At 40.0% G+C, this 13,677-nt stretch overlaps 1 protein-coding gene across 1 annotated transcript; it reads right to left on the bottom strand.

Moving 5' to 3' along the window:
* ZNF615 (zinc finger protein 615) lies at positions 1-7,077 on the bottom strand. The gene is made up of 4 exons (XM_012643416.1): positions 7,063-7,077; positions 5,598-5,724; positions 5,227-5,319; positions 1-1,970 (listed from the first exon to the last, which is right to left on the bottom strand). Exons 1-4 carry the CDS (start codon positions 7,075-7,077, stop codon positions 64-66), a joined length of 2,142 nt encoding a protein of 713 aa, XP_012498870.1. The 3' UTR covers positions 1-63.
* Between the last annotated feature and the right edge of the window lie 6,600 nt (positions 7,078-13,677).

Below are 13,677 nucleotides of genomic sequence, written 5' to 3'. Positions count from 1 at the left end.
TTATTCTTTGCAAATACTATAATATCTTGAGGACTTACAACTGGCAAGTTTTTCTCAAAATGACTACCTGTGAATCCTCTTGTGCTTAACAAGAATAGACAAGTGGGCGAAAGCTTTCCCACAATCACTGCAACCATAGGGCCTCTCTCCTGTATGTTTTCTTTGATGAACATTGAGCCCGGACTTTGTAGTGAAGGCTTTCCCACACTCAGTACATCCATATGGTTTCTCTCCTGTGTGAATTCTCTGATGTGTAATGAGATCATTTTTGCGCAAAGATAATTTTCCACACTCAGTACATGCAAAGGAAGTCTTTCCTGTGTGAAACCTCTGATGTTGTATGAGGCATGTCTTCTTCCTGAAGGTTTTACCACATTCATTGCATTTGTATGGTTTCTGTCCAGTATGGGTTTGCTGATGGATTCCTAGAGTACTCTTCATGGTGAAGCGCTTTCCACATTCATTGCATATATATGGTTTCTCCCCAGTATGAGTTCGCTGATGTGCAATGAGCATGCTTTTTCCAGTTAAGCCTTTGCCACATTCACTGCATATATAGGGTTTCTCTCCTGTATGAGTGCGCCGATGTACATTGAGGTGACTCTTCTCAGTGAAGCCTTTTCCACACTCACTACATATGTAAGGTTTCTCTCCAGTGTGAGTTCGTTGATGTCCAATTAGCCGGATCTTTGCTGGAAAGCCCTTTCCACATTCACTACATACATAGGGTTTCTCTCCTGTATGAGTTCGCTGATGTACAATCAGGCGGCTCTTCACAGTGAAACCTTTTCCACAATCATTGCATACATATGGCTTCTCTGCAGTATGAGTTCGCTGATGTACAATGAGGTCACTCTTCATGGTGAAGCCTTTTCGACATTCAGTGCATACATAGGGTTTCTCTCCTGTATGTGTTCGCTGATGTCTGATTAGAGGGCTCTTCAAGGTGAAGCCTTTTCCACACTCATTGCATATATAGGGTTTCTCTCCAGTATGAGTTCGTTGATGTACAATAAGACAGTGCTTCACTGAAAAGCCTTTTCCACATTCACTGCATGTATATAATTTCTCTTCTGTATGAGTTTGCTGATGTGTGATAAGACTGTTCTTCAAGGTGAAGCCTTTCCCACATTTATTGCACACAAAGGGTTTCTCACCAGTATGAGTTCGATGATGTGCAGTAAGACGCCTCTTCTCGATAAAGCCTTTACCACATTCACTACATATATAAGGCTTCTCTCCTGTATGAGTTTTCTGATGTGTAGTTAGACTAAACTTTGTAGAGAAGGCTTTCTCACATACACTGCATTCATGGGGTTTCTCTCCTGTGTGAGTTCGCTGATGATAAATAAGCCGACACTTTTTGATGAAGGCTTTCCCACATTCACTACATGTATAAGGTTTCTCTCCCATATGAGTTTTCTGATGTATATTGAACTGTAATTTCTTGAGGAAGGTTTTGTCACATTCAGTGCATTCGTAATATTTCAGTCCTGTATGAGTTCTCTGATGTTCCATTAGCCTGGATTTTCTGGAGAATGCTTTCCCACACATACTGCATTCATAAGGTTTTTCTCCAGTATGAACTCTCTGATGATCAACGAACTGAGACAACTTGATGAACCCTTTCCCACATTCACTGCATACATGAGCTTTCTCTATGCTGGGAGTTCTCTGTTGCTTAATGACCTGGGGTTTATTTTTGATAGGTTTTGTACTTATAGGGAATTTAATTTCAGAAGAAAATTGTTCATGGTTATCATGAAAAAGGGATTTCCCATAAACATTAAACTCAATAGAGTTCTTTAGGTCACAGCTTCCGTTCTGGTTTTCAAAACTAAAATTTGATTTTAAAGGTTTTTCATGTAAGTCAAACATATCACAATTTTGCTTTAACAGCAAATGACCTCTCTTCTGAATACTTTGATCTTGCAAGTGATGCTGCAGAGGATTATCAATTTTCCTGATGTCTAGGAAAGAAGAGAACAGTGAATCATTCTATCATCTTTCTTTAGAGTAAAACTGTTTAAAAAATGCCTTGCTGTGAAGTGACTCTTTAGTGACAACCCTATATTAGTATAAAGGAAAGTCCATGTATGTATATCTCTTATCTCTTGCATATTGTAAAACCCAATAATATGAATACGCCAAAAAGCAAAAGCAGTAAGTGTACAAACAAGGCTAGATAATTCATAATATATATAAATTTAGTGGTTTTTCTAAATCAGTCTTTACAAAATGCATATAGTCAATTATAAACAGGTCATTTTTAGCAGGGAACCCCAGAATTTGGTGGGACACAAGACCATAGAAGTTGAAGAAATACCACACTACACAGGTTAATTCCAAATGACAAGGGCTACATTCATTTATTCTACAAATATTTGTTGAATGACATCTATGTGTAAGTCACTATGCTCATATTTGAGATATAAAAACATTTCTTATTTTCACAAAAGTTTAATTCTAGTTATGGAAAAATAAATTAACAAAAAAGCAAAGAAATAAAGAAGGTAACTATAGTTTGTGAAATGTGGTTAATGGTACAATGAAGATATAGGAGGTGGAAAAAATCAGAATATAAAGAAAAGACAAGATTCACTAATGGGTTCTAAGGGAGAAATGGGAAGAGGGTTAATACAAGAGAGGACTCAAAGATTATTCCAAAAATTATACGGCTTCAGCCACCGGGTAGGGGGAAAAAAAACCTCATGATGAAATAAAAAGTATTACTGAAGTCTGGAACGAAGGGAAAAATCTAGCATATACTGTGAAACATAAAAAGTTTAAGATGATTATTACTACATATCCAAGTACAAACGTGAAGAAATTGGTTGAATATATAAATCTTGAAAAAGGTCTTATCTGGAAATAGCAACGTGGACGTATACAAATTATTCAAAGAAAGAGTATAGGATGAGACTGTATTTGGAAAAACGTAGAAAAAAACAAGGTGAAGGCACGGGGCCAAGGATTTAGTCATTCCAACAATGTAAAGTTTTGGAAGTTTTTGAGCCCTCCGAAATGAACCAAATACCAACTATTGTGACCAGGTACATGACTGGAGATCCAGGTGTACAGAACAATTATCGCAGAATGGTAAGTAAGAATGTGAGGGTGCCTTAAAAATTGCTAAGAAAGTAGATTTTAACTAACAACAAAAAAAAGGAATAAGTATGTAAGGGAATGCTTTTATTTTTATTTTTTGAGATAGGGTCTTGCTCTGTCACCCAGGCAGGAGTACAGCGGTGCAATCATAGCTCACTGTAACCCCGAACTCTTGGGCTTAAATGATCCTTCCACTTCAGACTCGCAAGTAGCTAGGACTACAGGGGTGTACCACCACACCCCGCTATTTTTTTTTAACTTATTTTTTGTAGAGACAGCGTTTTGCTATGTTGCCCAGGCCAGTCTTGAACTACTGGCCTCAAGGGATCTTCCTATGTTGGCCTCCCAAGGTGCTGGGATTACAGGTTTTAAACCACCACGCCCAGCCCACAGTAATAAATTTTTAAAAAAGAAAAGAATGTGAGATCCTCAGCATTTGATTTCAAGTGTGATAGATTATTGAGTGGTTATCACTTCCAAAAACTTGCTATTCTTCTTCATTCTATAGACCACCACTAAACTGATTTTCCCAAAGCATCAATCTCAAGTTTAGATGAAGGATTCTACAGTTAAGACTACAACTGATGGCTTAATTGAATCATACTCTCCTATATTCCTACAGAAAGAGGGAATAATAATGTAAAGTATTAACTCAGGAGGCTTGGGTTATTCCATCCCTGTACATCCCTAAGAAAGAACTGGCCTCGGCTGGCTCCTGGAAGATAAGCTTTGAGTCCCTGGAACATTTTACCTGATAAGAGTATTATTTTATGCCTGAGGCCTTGGTCCATACCAGATAGTTAATGCTAACAAGGTGATTTAGGGTAGATAACTGTTTTTGTATGCTTGAGGCTTTGGGCTACATTGTATCATTATGACTGTGAGGGGCTAGAGACTCCAGCCTTGGGGTGAGTCTCCCTGGATAGGAATGATATATTAAATGTTCCAAAATTGATTATGATAATGTTTATACAACTAGGTGAATATACTAAAAGATCATAGAATTGTACACTTTAAATGGGTGAATCATATGACATGTACATTATATCTCAATAGCACCGTTAAAAAATATGAGAAAACACAAGCTTTAGGGAAATGAATGCAGTGGCAACATCTAAAATGAACTGAAGAAAGTTCAGAATTGGCAACACTATGAAGGAAGTAACTTGTAGCAGACATAAATTCTGATCTGATTTGGGATAGAAATAATACTGGGTATTGAAAGTTCTTTTCCAATTAATCAACTGAAATAGTAGACAACTTTAAGACGAGAGCTCAGCATGTAAGAGAATATTTGATGTAATGCCAGGATAGAGAGAATTTAAGATGTCTGGTAAGGAAGGAGACCGTGAATTTAAAACAAGGATAGCTGAAAGTATTTTTCTTAAAGGGAAGGTGGTTCACGTTCCTCACACACAAAATGGGAAGTTACAGGCCAGCTGCCATGAAAACAAGTAAAATACATAGAAATAAAGTGTACATTAGATAATATTAAGGGAAAAGTCAATATGGGAGTCTCTTCCAGAGAACAGGAAGAGGTTAACTCATGGAATGAAGGAGTATTTTAAGAGCCATGAGAATAGAAAAGAAAATGAAAAGAAACGTATGGCGAACTCTCGTACGGGGGAATAAGAGAAGCTAAAGAACCACAACATGCTCAGAGACCAGGTTATCATGGGGCACAGCATCCAAGGTGGGGTTGGATGATATGAAGGGAAACTACTATTTCCTAACAGGGCAGGAAGGTGTAGGAGTCAGAAACAAGGGGACGCGTTCGAATTCTCTCTAGAGGCCTGGAAAGTGGGGTTTCGTAGCAAGAGAGCCGGTAACATAGGCAGAGACATTGTGACAGTGGACAAAGAAAAGGAAGACTGGAACATCCCAGGAAGAAGACAACCATGCAAACAAAATCAAGATGTATACAAAATAAACAGGGATGAGATCTCAGAAGGAAAAAAAGGGGTATATATTCCTCCATATTTCTACAAAGAAGAAGAGCTCTTCCATGGGAAGAAAGAGGCTGCTATATCCCCAGACACTCTCCCAGCTTTGACGCCTGCTCTGCATGAGCAGAATATGGCTTCCGTGGCTGCCCACCTGGCTGGTTCTCTCACTCACCAGAACAGATTTGGCCACAGATTTCATCCTCTATCATCCACAGCTCTCCTCGTTCCAACTTGGAGAGTGTATCTGATTTGCTGGCTTGATACCCTGTTCAGGGAAATGACAGAAGACTTAGACACGTGGAATTGGGCTGACAATGTCAAGAAGGGAGAATGTTATATTTTAGAGACTAAACAGGTTTCACGTGTCTAACATCAGGGCTTTTTCCCCAGGAGAGGGCAAATTATACCCTCTTGTGTGCGGCAAGAGAAGGATCTGAGAATCGACCACTTCGGAGTACTGCTGGTATTCTCAAGATTTAGGCAGCTGAGAAATAAAGGCCACTGACAGGCACCCTCTGAGCGACACAGGGCAGCTGTCCTCACCCACTGACACCAGGTTGCTGTAGTTCTCCAGCATCACGTCCCGGTACAGGTCCTTCTGCGCAGGGCCCAGGAGCTGCCACTCCTCCCAGGTGAACTCCACGGCCAAGTCCTCCAGGGTCAGCGATTCCTGAGAAACACAGTCCTGCTTGATGAAGCGATATTCTTTTGGTGATATGAAGAGAATATAAAGGAAGTTATTCTGCTCGTTTTCACCATATAGGAAACTGGTGTTTTTTTCTTAATACGATGTGATAGAATGAGAATCCTGGTAAAATACTCTGTGCAGTCATCCATTCATTCAACAAAGTTGAAAGTTTAAAGACGTTTCTGTAATATGTAGCCATCAAATCCTCTTGCTAACATAAGAACATCTGTAATATATAGCATCTATTTGCCAATACCAAACTGTATGCTAGTTATAAGTAGATTAATAACACAGGTGCTTAAATTCACCATAAGCCTTCAAACCAATATCAACATCAGTAAAGAAGAGATCACAGGTGCTAGTATCACAAGGTAATAAATGCTAAATAACTATAGTTAATACATTTTAAGAAAAGAAACTGCACAAAACATGTATGAAGCACAAGAGATTATTAGATGATTAAGCAAATTGGATAAAAATTATTCTTAAAATATATATAAACACATGTATATACACACACAAATGCATACCTATGTGTGTACATTATTAGGATTAATACCTTATTAGATACAATGAGGAAACAGCTATAGGAAACCTGCTTTTGTATTTATGAGAAGGCTTCAGTTAAGACCACCACCTACAGGCAGGGTGTGGTGGCTCATGCCTATAATCCCAGCACTCTGGGAGGTCAAAGTGGGAAGACTGTTTGAGTTTAGGCGTTCAAGATCAGCCTGAGCAAGAGTGAGACCCCATCTCTACCAAAAATAGAAAAATTAGCTGTGCGTGGTGGCAAGTACCTATAGTCACAGCTACTCGGGAGGCTGAGACAGGAGAATCGCTTGAACCCTGGAGTTTGAGCTTGCTGCAAGCTATAATGCCACTGCACTTTAGCTGGGGCAACAGAACAAGACTCGGTCTCATAAAAAAGCAAAAAACTAAAAAAACAACTACCTACCACATCACCTCTGTGAAGAACCATCAAAGACCTATGTAAGCCTCAGAACTACGTGCCATGAAACATTAACATCTCTCAAGAAACCGGTCTGCTTTCTCTCAGCTGATGGAACCTATCGTGATTCTCTTATACGGCTGTCAGAGACATCAGACGCAAGCTGATGGCAAGTGTAGCCCACAGGGTCCTGCACAGTTCACGTAGTACGAATCCCATGAATAATATATTCCTGATCCTACTGTGCACCCAGATCTTTCCAGATCCTGCTATTCCCAATTTATACTTTTCTGTTTAATTGTGCTGATTTTTACAGGCCTCTAAAAATCCACTGGCGAATAAAGAAAACAATAAAACAAACCAAAAGTCACCTGGGCCTGCATCATTTTCTCCATTTGGGAAATGGCTGCTAACTAGGGTGCTCTGTCTTTGTCTGTCTGGATCAGCTCTAAATTTCTGTTCAAAAATCTCAATCTCAAGTCAAGGGTGTCCACAGAAGTGGTGATACTCAAGGCTTAGAATCTCTGCCTCCTTCCTTTGCTTGATTTCTCTTGTTCTCAGCACCTGTGGGCTGAAGAGCAAATTACTCTGAGTGGTACATTCTCTTTAGGCCTAGATGTTGTCACGATTGTTGTGTACTCACCTTAAATCAAGGCCTGGAAATATCTAGCTGTCCTTTTAGTGCTTCAGAAGATTTTACATCTGGGCTAGCAAAACATAACATTCTGGATGTTTGGAAGGTACATGCTCCTTCTCTAAAGGGGAAGTGGTATGACTACTGCTAGCAGTGAAAGAAGATGTGGAAAAGAGAACCGGGAATCCTCAGGCAGATCAATTTTAGCAAAGAGGACATACACACAGGACGCACATATATTTTTTTCCTTTTAAACCATGTGCACCCATCTACCTTTTCAAGTCTTTTTACATTCTAGGGTACAAATACTATAATTTGACAACATCATCCTAAGAAAATAATAAATACTGTCTTATTTAATTACTTATCACCGTCCATGTCTTGATTCTCTGTAAAGTACTATAAGTATAAATCTATAAAGCATATTCAGAAAATATATTCTTGAGGAATCAAACTTAAATAAAGACATCTTCAGGCAAACCAGAGAAGATTCTTCATCAGAAGGCCTGCAGCACAGCGAATGCCAATGAGTATTCCTCAAGCAAAGGGAAAGAAGCTTCTAGGATAAGCAGAGGAGCAAGAAGGAGTAAGAGGAGCAAAGCTGGTGAGTAAGAGATAAAGCCTAAATTACTACGGACTGGAAAAATATCAATGATAATATCATCGCAGGAAGTTTTAATACATAAGTGTTAAAATATACTGTAAGAGCATATAAATTAGGAGGATGGTACATGAAAAAGTATTTTATGATATCTGTATAGTAGGAGTAGAATACAAAATACTAATTACCATAACACTGACAAAGTTTATATGTTATTTGTAATCTCTAGTGCCAGCAATAAAATATTTAAAAAAAAAATTATTTCCATGTAAAAAAAAACCCATTTCCTATGATTTCTGTGGGAACCACTCAATTCTACCACCATAGCTCAAAAACAGCACTATACAAAAAAATAGACAAATGAGTATGGCTGGGTTCCAATAAAACTTTATTAACAAAAACAGGCACTAGGCTAGATTTAGTCCATGGGCTCTAATTGCCCAAACTTCAATTAGTGCAGAAAAGCCATACTGACCCTACATCAAGGGTCAGTAACATAGTGTCCAGGGGCTGGGCCACTGGTTTTGTAAACAAAGTCTTGTGGCAACACAGCCAGAGCCATTCTATAACATATTGTCTCGGGCTGTTTTCACATTACAATGGCAGAGTTGAAAATTTGGGTCTAGAAACATTACTCAATGCAATGTAGTTTGCAAAAATAATCGAAGATGACTTTTGAGTATAAGAAGGGACAAATTATCAGTATTTCCCTAATGTCTGTATACCTCTTTAGTCAGGTGGCTGGTTACAAAATTTAAATAGAATAATCCTATACCATCCTAAAACGTACACAGGACAAGAGTCAGCACTGAAGAGCAGAACATTTCTTGCGAAAAATTTAACATTCTATTGAAAGCTGCTAATAAAAGTATCCCTGGTAACCCTAAATTCCATTTCTGGGACTTTCTGAAAAGGAAATATTGGCAAAAGGGTGTTGACAGGTCATTTTACTTTCTTCATTGGATTTTTCATTAAGTACACATATGTTTAAATAAGCAAATATCAGCATTCTACATTTAAAATAAAAGTGCTGTTCATAGATCAGTAATGTAAGTTCATGGCTTACAATGTATTCATTACTAGAAAAAAGAGAAAGAAACAAGGAGGGAGGACGAGAGAGAGAACGTGAGTTATAAATACAAATTTTGCAAAAGACAGAACCACAAATAACCCTGGAAGATAACCTTGAGGAAGAGATTTTAACTTCTCTTTTTACTAACAAAGAAACAGACACACATCCTACAAACCACACAATGAGCAAGAAGTACAATCAGGATTGAAAAACCAGGTTCATTTAATTCCAAAGTCCACTTTCATTCCATTTTATACCTAGCCAAAATTATTTGTAAATAAGATGTCTCCTATTAAGTAAACAAAGAAAGCAACTAAAATGCTATTAATAGAATTCTAGCTAATCATATGACTGCAGAATTTTTTAGAGGTATGGTGCTGATGTCTGCAACTTAATTTAAAATATATCAAAATCAACAATAAAAAGGAATGATTTCTCAACAGAGGAATAGGTAGATGCTTAGATAACTGATGCAGCTAATCTAACATAACATTTATGGTAAAATCTAGGTGGTAGACATATGGGTGGTAACTTGGAAACTTCTTTCAATATTTCTATAGCTTGGAAATTTTTCACAAAAATATGTTGAGCAGTGAGCAAAAATACTGTAATATTAAAAATTTAATAGGATAATCAAATATAAATATCTAACACATTGACTTTTTATAGAATATTATAAGGAAAGGGCAGTTAGAAAATAATAATAACACACTGCAATAAAAGTAAATAATCTAGACTGGAGATGAAAGGCAGAAAAATATATCCATAGGTAAATGCACCATCACAAAATGTTCTTAAAAATGATACCTAAATCCAAATGTATGCATACACTTAATGTGAATCCACTCAATACCACTGGTTCAAACATTAAAAATAATTTGTAAATGTTTATTACACCATATGAAGTGAAAAAGAAAATCACAGTACCATTTATGTGATTTATATTAAGCACATAACACCCAAGCCCAAAATTGAAATACACTAAAAATTTGACAAAGGTTATCTTTGAATAACAGAACTTACCATGACAGAGATGTTATTTTACTTGCGTCAGAAAGAACTTGAAAAGAAATATCCAAGAGGAATACGCTGGAAACTTGCAGGACAAAGAGTAAAAGCCGCATCTTAAATATAAAACATACTACTTTTAGATATGCTAGATCATGGATCTCGCCAAAAAATTTCATTTCTGAGGGTTCAAAAGTAAGGGGTGTTGTAGGGTGCGAAAGGGAATATAAAAACTAGTCGTGGAGAAGGGCATTGGGCAGAAGGGAAATGTTAACGTACGTCAAGTCTGTTCCAGCAGCCAAGGTTGCAGCTCCACCCACCACCAGCCGCGGTACCCAGGCCTCCACGGTAGCAGCACCTCGGTACCACTTACGCCACCGCCACCCGGCTTAATTCCAAAACCTGGACCAGAAACCCCAAAACAGTCCCTGGGTCCTTTAGCCCCGGGACCACACACTGCATTCGCTGCCAAACAAACCCTCCAGTTTGCAATCACTGAGCACTGCAGACAATAAACAGCAAAGACACGAAAATGAAACCTCGGCAGTCAGTGGTTGATCTCTACAGATCTTTTAACCACGAACCGCAAGAGGACCTTGTGACCGATGCCAAAGGCACCCCCGTCACATGCACCCTATTATGGACCCCTGAGCGTCCCCCTGCAACAGAAAACGCACCCACGCTCGGCTCCCGAAGGAATTCCTCTCGCATCACCAACGCGGACGCCGAAAGACCCCCGCCCATCACCATTGTCCACGAACAGATCCAGCCGCCACCGACCTTTCTCCTCCAGTCACCACAGCGACGGCCCTGCGCGTGAACTTACTTCGCCGAACTTCGCCGGTTACCGGCCTCATCGCTCAGCCTCCTCGCAGCGCTACAGCGGATAACGCGGTCGGCTGCGTAAAAGCAGTTCCGTTACGAGCGCTCGCTCTGGAGGAAGATGGCCGCGCCCGCCTCGCCGTGGCCCGTGGGGGCGGCCATCTTTGAGTTTCTGACGTACACAAGCGAAAGTGGCCGTGTTTGCGCTGCTGACCAGGGATGGCTGGGACGATGAAACGGCGTTGAAAGTATCCCATTTCCTGCCACCTCAGCCTTTCACAAAAACGATAGGCTCTAGCTTTCGCAAGACGAAAATGGCGTGGGGTAAATCCTTATCAGCGAGCTGAGTAGAAAACTAAGATGGCAGCGGCCTTTTCCACTTTGTACAAAGGATAGGAAACCCCCCACTGGGCGCAGCCATACTGTTTTACAAGAAGTTGAGGCATCTGTACAGCGCAGAACTCGCACTTGGTAAGGGAGAAGGGGAGCTGGCCGAGAGGGAGGACGCTTTGGCTGGGTTTCTGGCAGAAAGTGGCTTGAAGCAACTTTTGAACACAGAACAGGGTTGGTAGAAGTTTTGAGGGTACAAGGATGGAGGTGGCAGACTAGGAAATAAAAACGCCTGGAAGGCGCCAATGTTTGGATGAGAGGCATGCGGGAGAGGCCACTAAAGGCCAATAAAAGCCAGACAAGTTCAGTACCCAATGCGAGGGCAGAACCTATGACAAGAGACTGGACTTTTCCCCTTTTGACCCTGGTGGAGCCAAAAACCATAGCAGGACTCAGGACGAATGGACAGAAATTAGGGGAGCAGGACAACTTCAGAGGGAACGAAAGGTGTGTAAAAAATAAAGTAATCATGTTATCCTACGTGTTTCAACTGAAAATAGCGACTACGAAATCACAGTAATGGTAAACCATAAATATGGATCCAACTAAATCTGTCATGTAACTATATTGGAAGAATGGGGTGGTAGGGTAAGGAAAAGAAACGCCTGCGTGAATGTGTGTGTGACATAGATAACCAGAATATTAATACAGACAGAGAAATTGCCAAACTATTTTCCAGAGTCGATGTACCATTTTCTATTCCCACCATCAATATATGACATCCACTTTTTCTGCATATTTGTTGTCATTTGCTATAAAGATAACTTAAAAGGAATAAGAAAAAGATAACCAATTAAAAATCTCCCTAGGCCTGGCACGGTGGCTCACGTCTGTAATCCTAGCACTCTGGGAGGCCAAAGCGGGAGGATCACTTGAGCTCAGGAGACCAGCCTGAGCAAGAGCGAGACCCAGTCTCTATCAAAAATAGAAAAAAAATTAGCCAGGCATGGTGGCATGCACATGTAGTCCCAGCTACTTGGGAGGCTGAGGCAGGAAGATGCTTGAGCCCAAGGGTTTGAGGTTTCCGTGAGCTGTGATCATGTCACTGCAATCTACCCAAGGCGACAGTGCAAGACTCTGTCTAAAAAAAAAAGGAAAAAAAGAAATAATATATACTGAAAATAAATTAAACTGCCCTTAGAGATGACATGATCATGTATGTAATTTCCAACAATATGCAAAATTGTGTTAAACTGGAAATAATATGTCAGTTTAACAAGTTTGCAGGAGAGAGATCAACAAACAATAAATCATTGGAAACCATGATTTTCAATAATATCCCCAACCCTTTAAAAAAAATCACTTAAATATAAAATTAACAAAAACATGTAGCAGGCTGGGCGCGGTGGCTCACGCCTGTAATCCTAGCACCCTGGAAGGGCAAGGTGGGAGGACTGCTTGAGCTCAGGAGTTTGAGACCAGCCTGAGCAAGAGTGAGACCCCGTCACACACACACACACACACACACACACACACACACACACACACACACACACACACACACACTAATTCATCAACTCAGATAAACCTTAAGAGCAATTTGCTGAGCGGCAAAAATGCCAAAAGCTTACATACTCCCTATAAATAAAAATGTATAGATTTATATAAATCTTATATAAAAACCATTTTTAAAATGATTTTAAATGATTCAATTTTTAAAAATATGGAATCAGCCAGGCGCGGTGACTCACGCCTGTAATCTTTGGGAGGCCGAGGCAGGCGGATTGTTTGAGCTCAGGAGTTCGAGACCAGCCTGAGCAAGAGCGAGACCCCGTCTCTACTAAAAACAGAAAGAAATTAATCGGACAACTAAAAATATATAGAAAAAAAAAATTAGCCGGGCATGGTGGTGCATGCTTATAGTCCTAGCTATTCGGGAGGCTGAGGCAGAAGGATTGCTTGAGCCCAGGAGTTTTAGGTTGCTGTGAGCTAGGCTGACACCACAGCACTCTAGCCCAGGCAACACGGTGAGATTCTGTCTCAAAAAGAAAAAAGGAATCACTGACAAGGCAACATTCACGACATGACAAAATTACACTAATGGAAAAGAAGTTGGCAGAGTTCGGCATAAAAAGGTAGCACAAAGGGGGTTGTGTTGATTAAACCTTTTGACCTGGTTGTTCTGTTGGTTACATTGTTCTGGAGTATTTTCTAAACATCAATAAACTCTCCAGGCTCAGTGTGGTGGCTCATGCCTGTAATCCTAGCACTCTGGGAAGCCAAGGTGGGAGGATCTCTTGAGCTCAGGATTTCAAGACCAGCCTGCACAAGAGCGAGACCCTGTCTCTACTAAAAATAGAAAAATTAGCTGGGTGTCCTATAGTCTCAGCTACTTGGGAGGCTGAGGCAGGAGGATCGCTTGAGCCCAAGGGTTTGACGTTGCAGTGAGTTATGACGCCACTGCACTCTACCCAGAGCGACAGAGCAAGACTCTGTCTCAAAAAAGAAAAATGAATAAA

The sequence above is a fragment of the Propithecus coquereli genome, unplaced genomic scaffold (assembly GCF_000956105.1).
Source record: "Propithecus coquereli isolate 6110/MARCELLA unplaced genomic scaffold, Pcoq_1.0 Scaffold196, whole genome shotgun sequence".
Taxonomy (NCBI): domain Eukaryota; kingdom Metazoa; phylum Chordata; class Mammalia; order Primates; family Indriidae; genus Propithecus; species Propithecus coquereli.
The sequence above is the reverse complement of the archived record's forward strand: the minus strand, read 5'-3'. Positions and strand labels throughout refer to the sequence as shown.

Excerpts from the sequence above, each read along its gene's own strand:
- ZNF615 (XM_012643416.1), bottom strand. Across the intron at positions 5,320-5,597 it reads CAGCAACCTGGTGTCAGTGG|GGTATCAAGCCAGCAAATCA; the intron begins GTGAGGACAGCT and ends TTCCCTGAACAG. Across the intron at positions 1,971-5,226 it reads CTGTGGCCAAATCTGTTCTG|ACATCAGGAAAATTGATAAT; the intron begins GTGAGTGAGAGA and ends CTTCTTTCCTAG.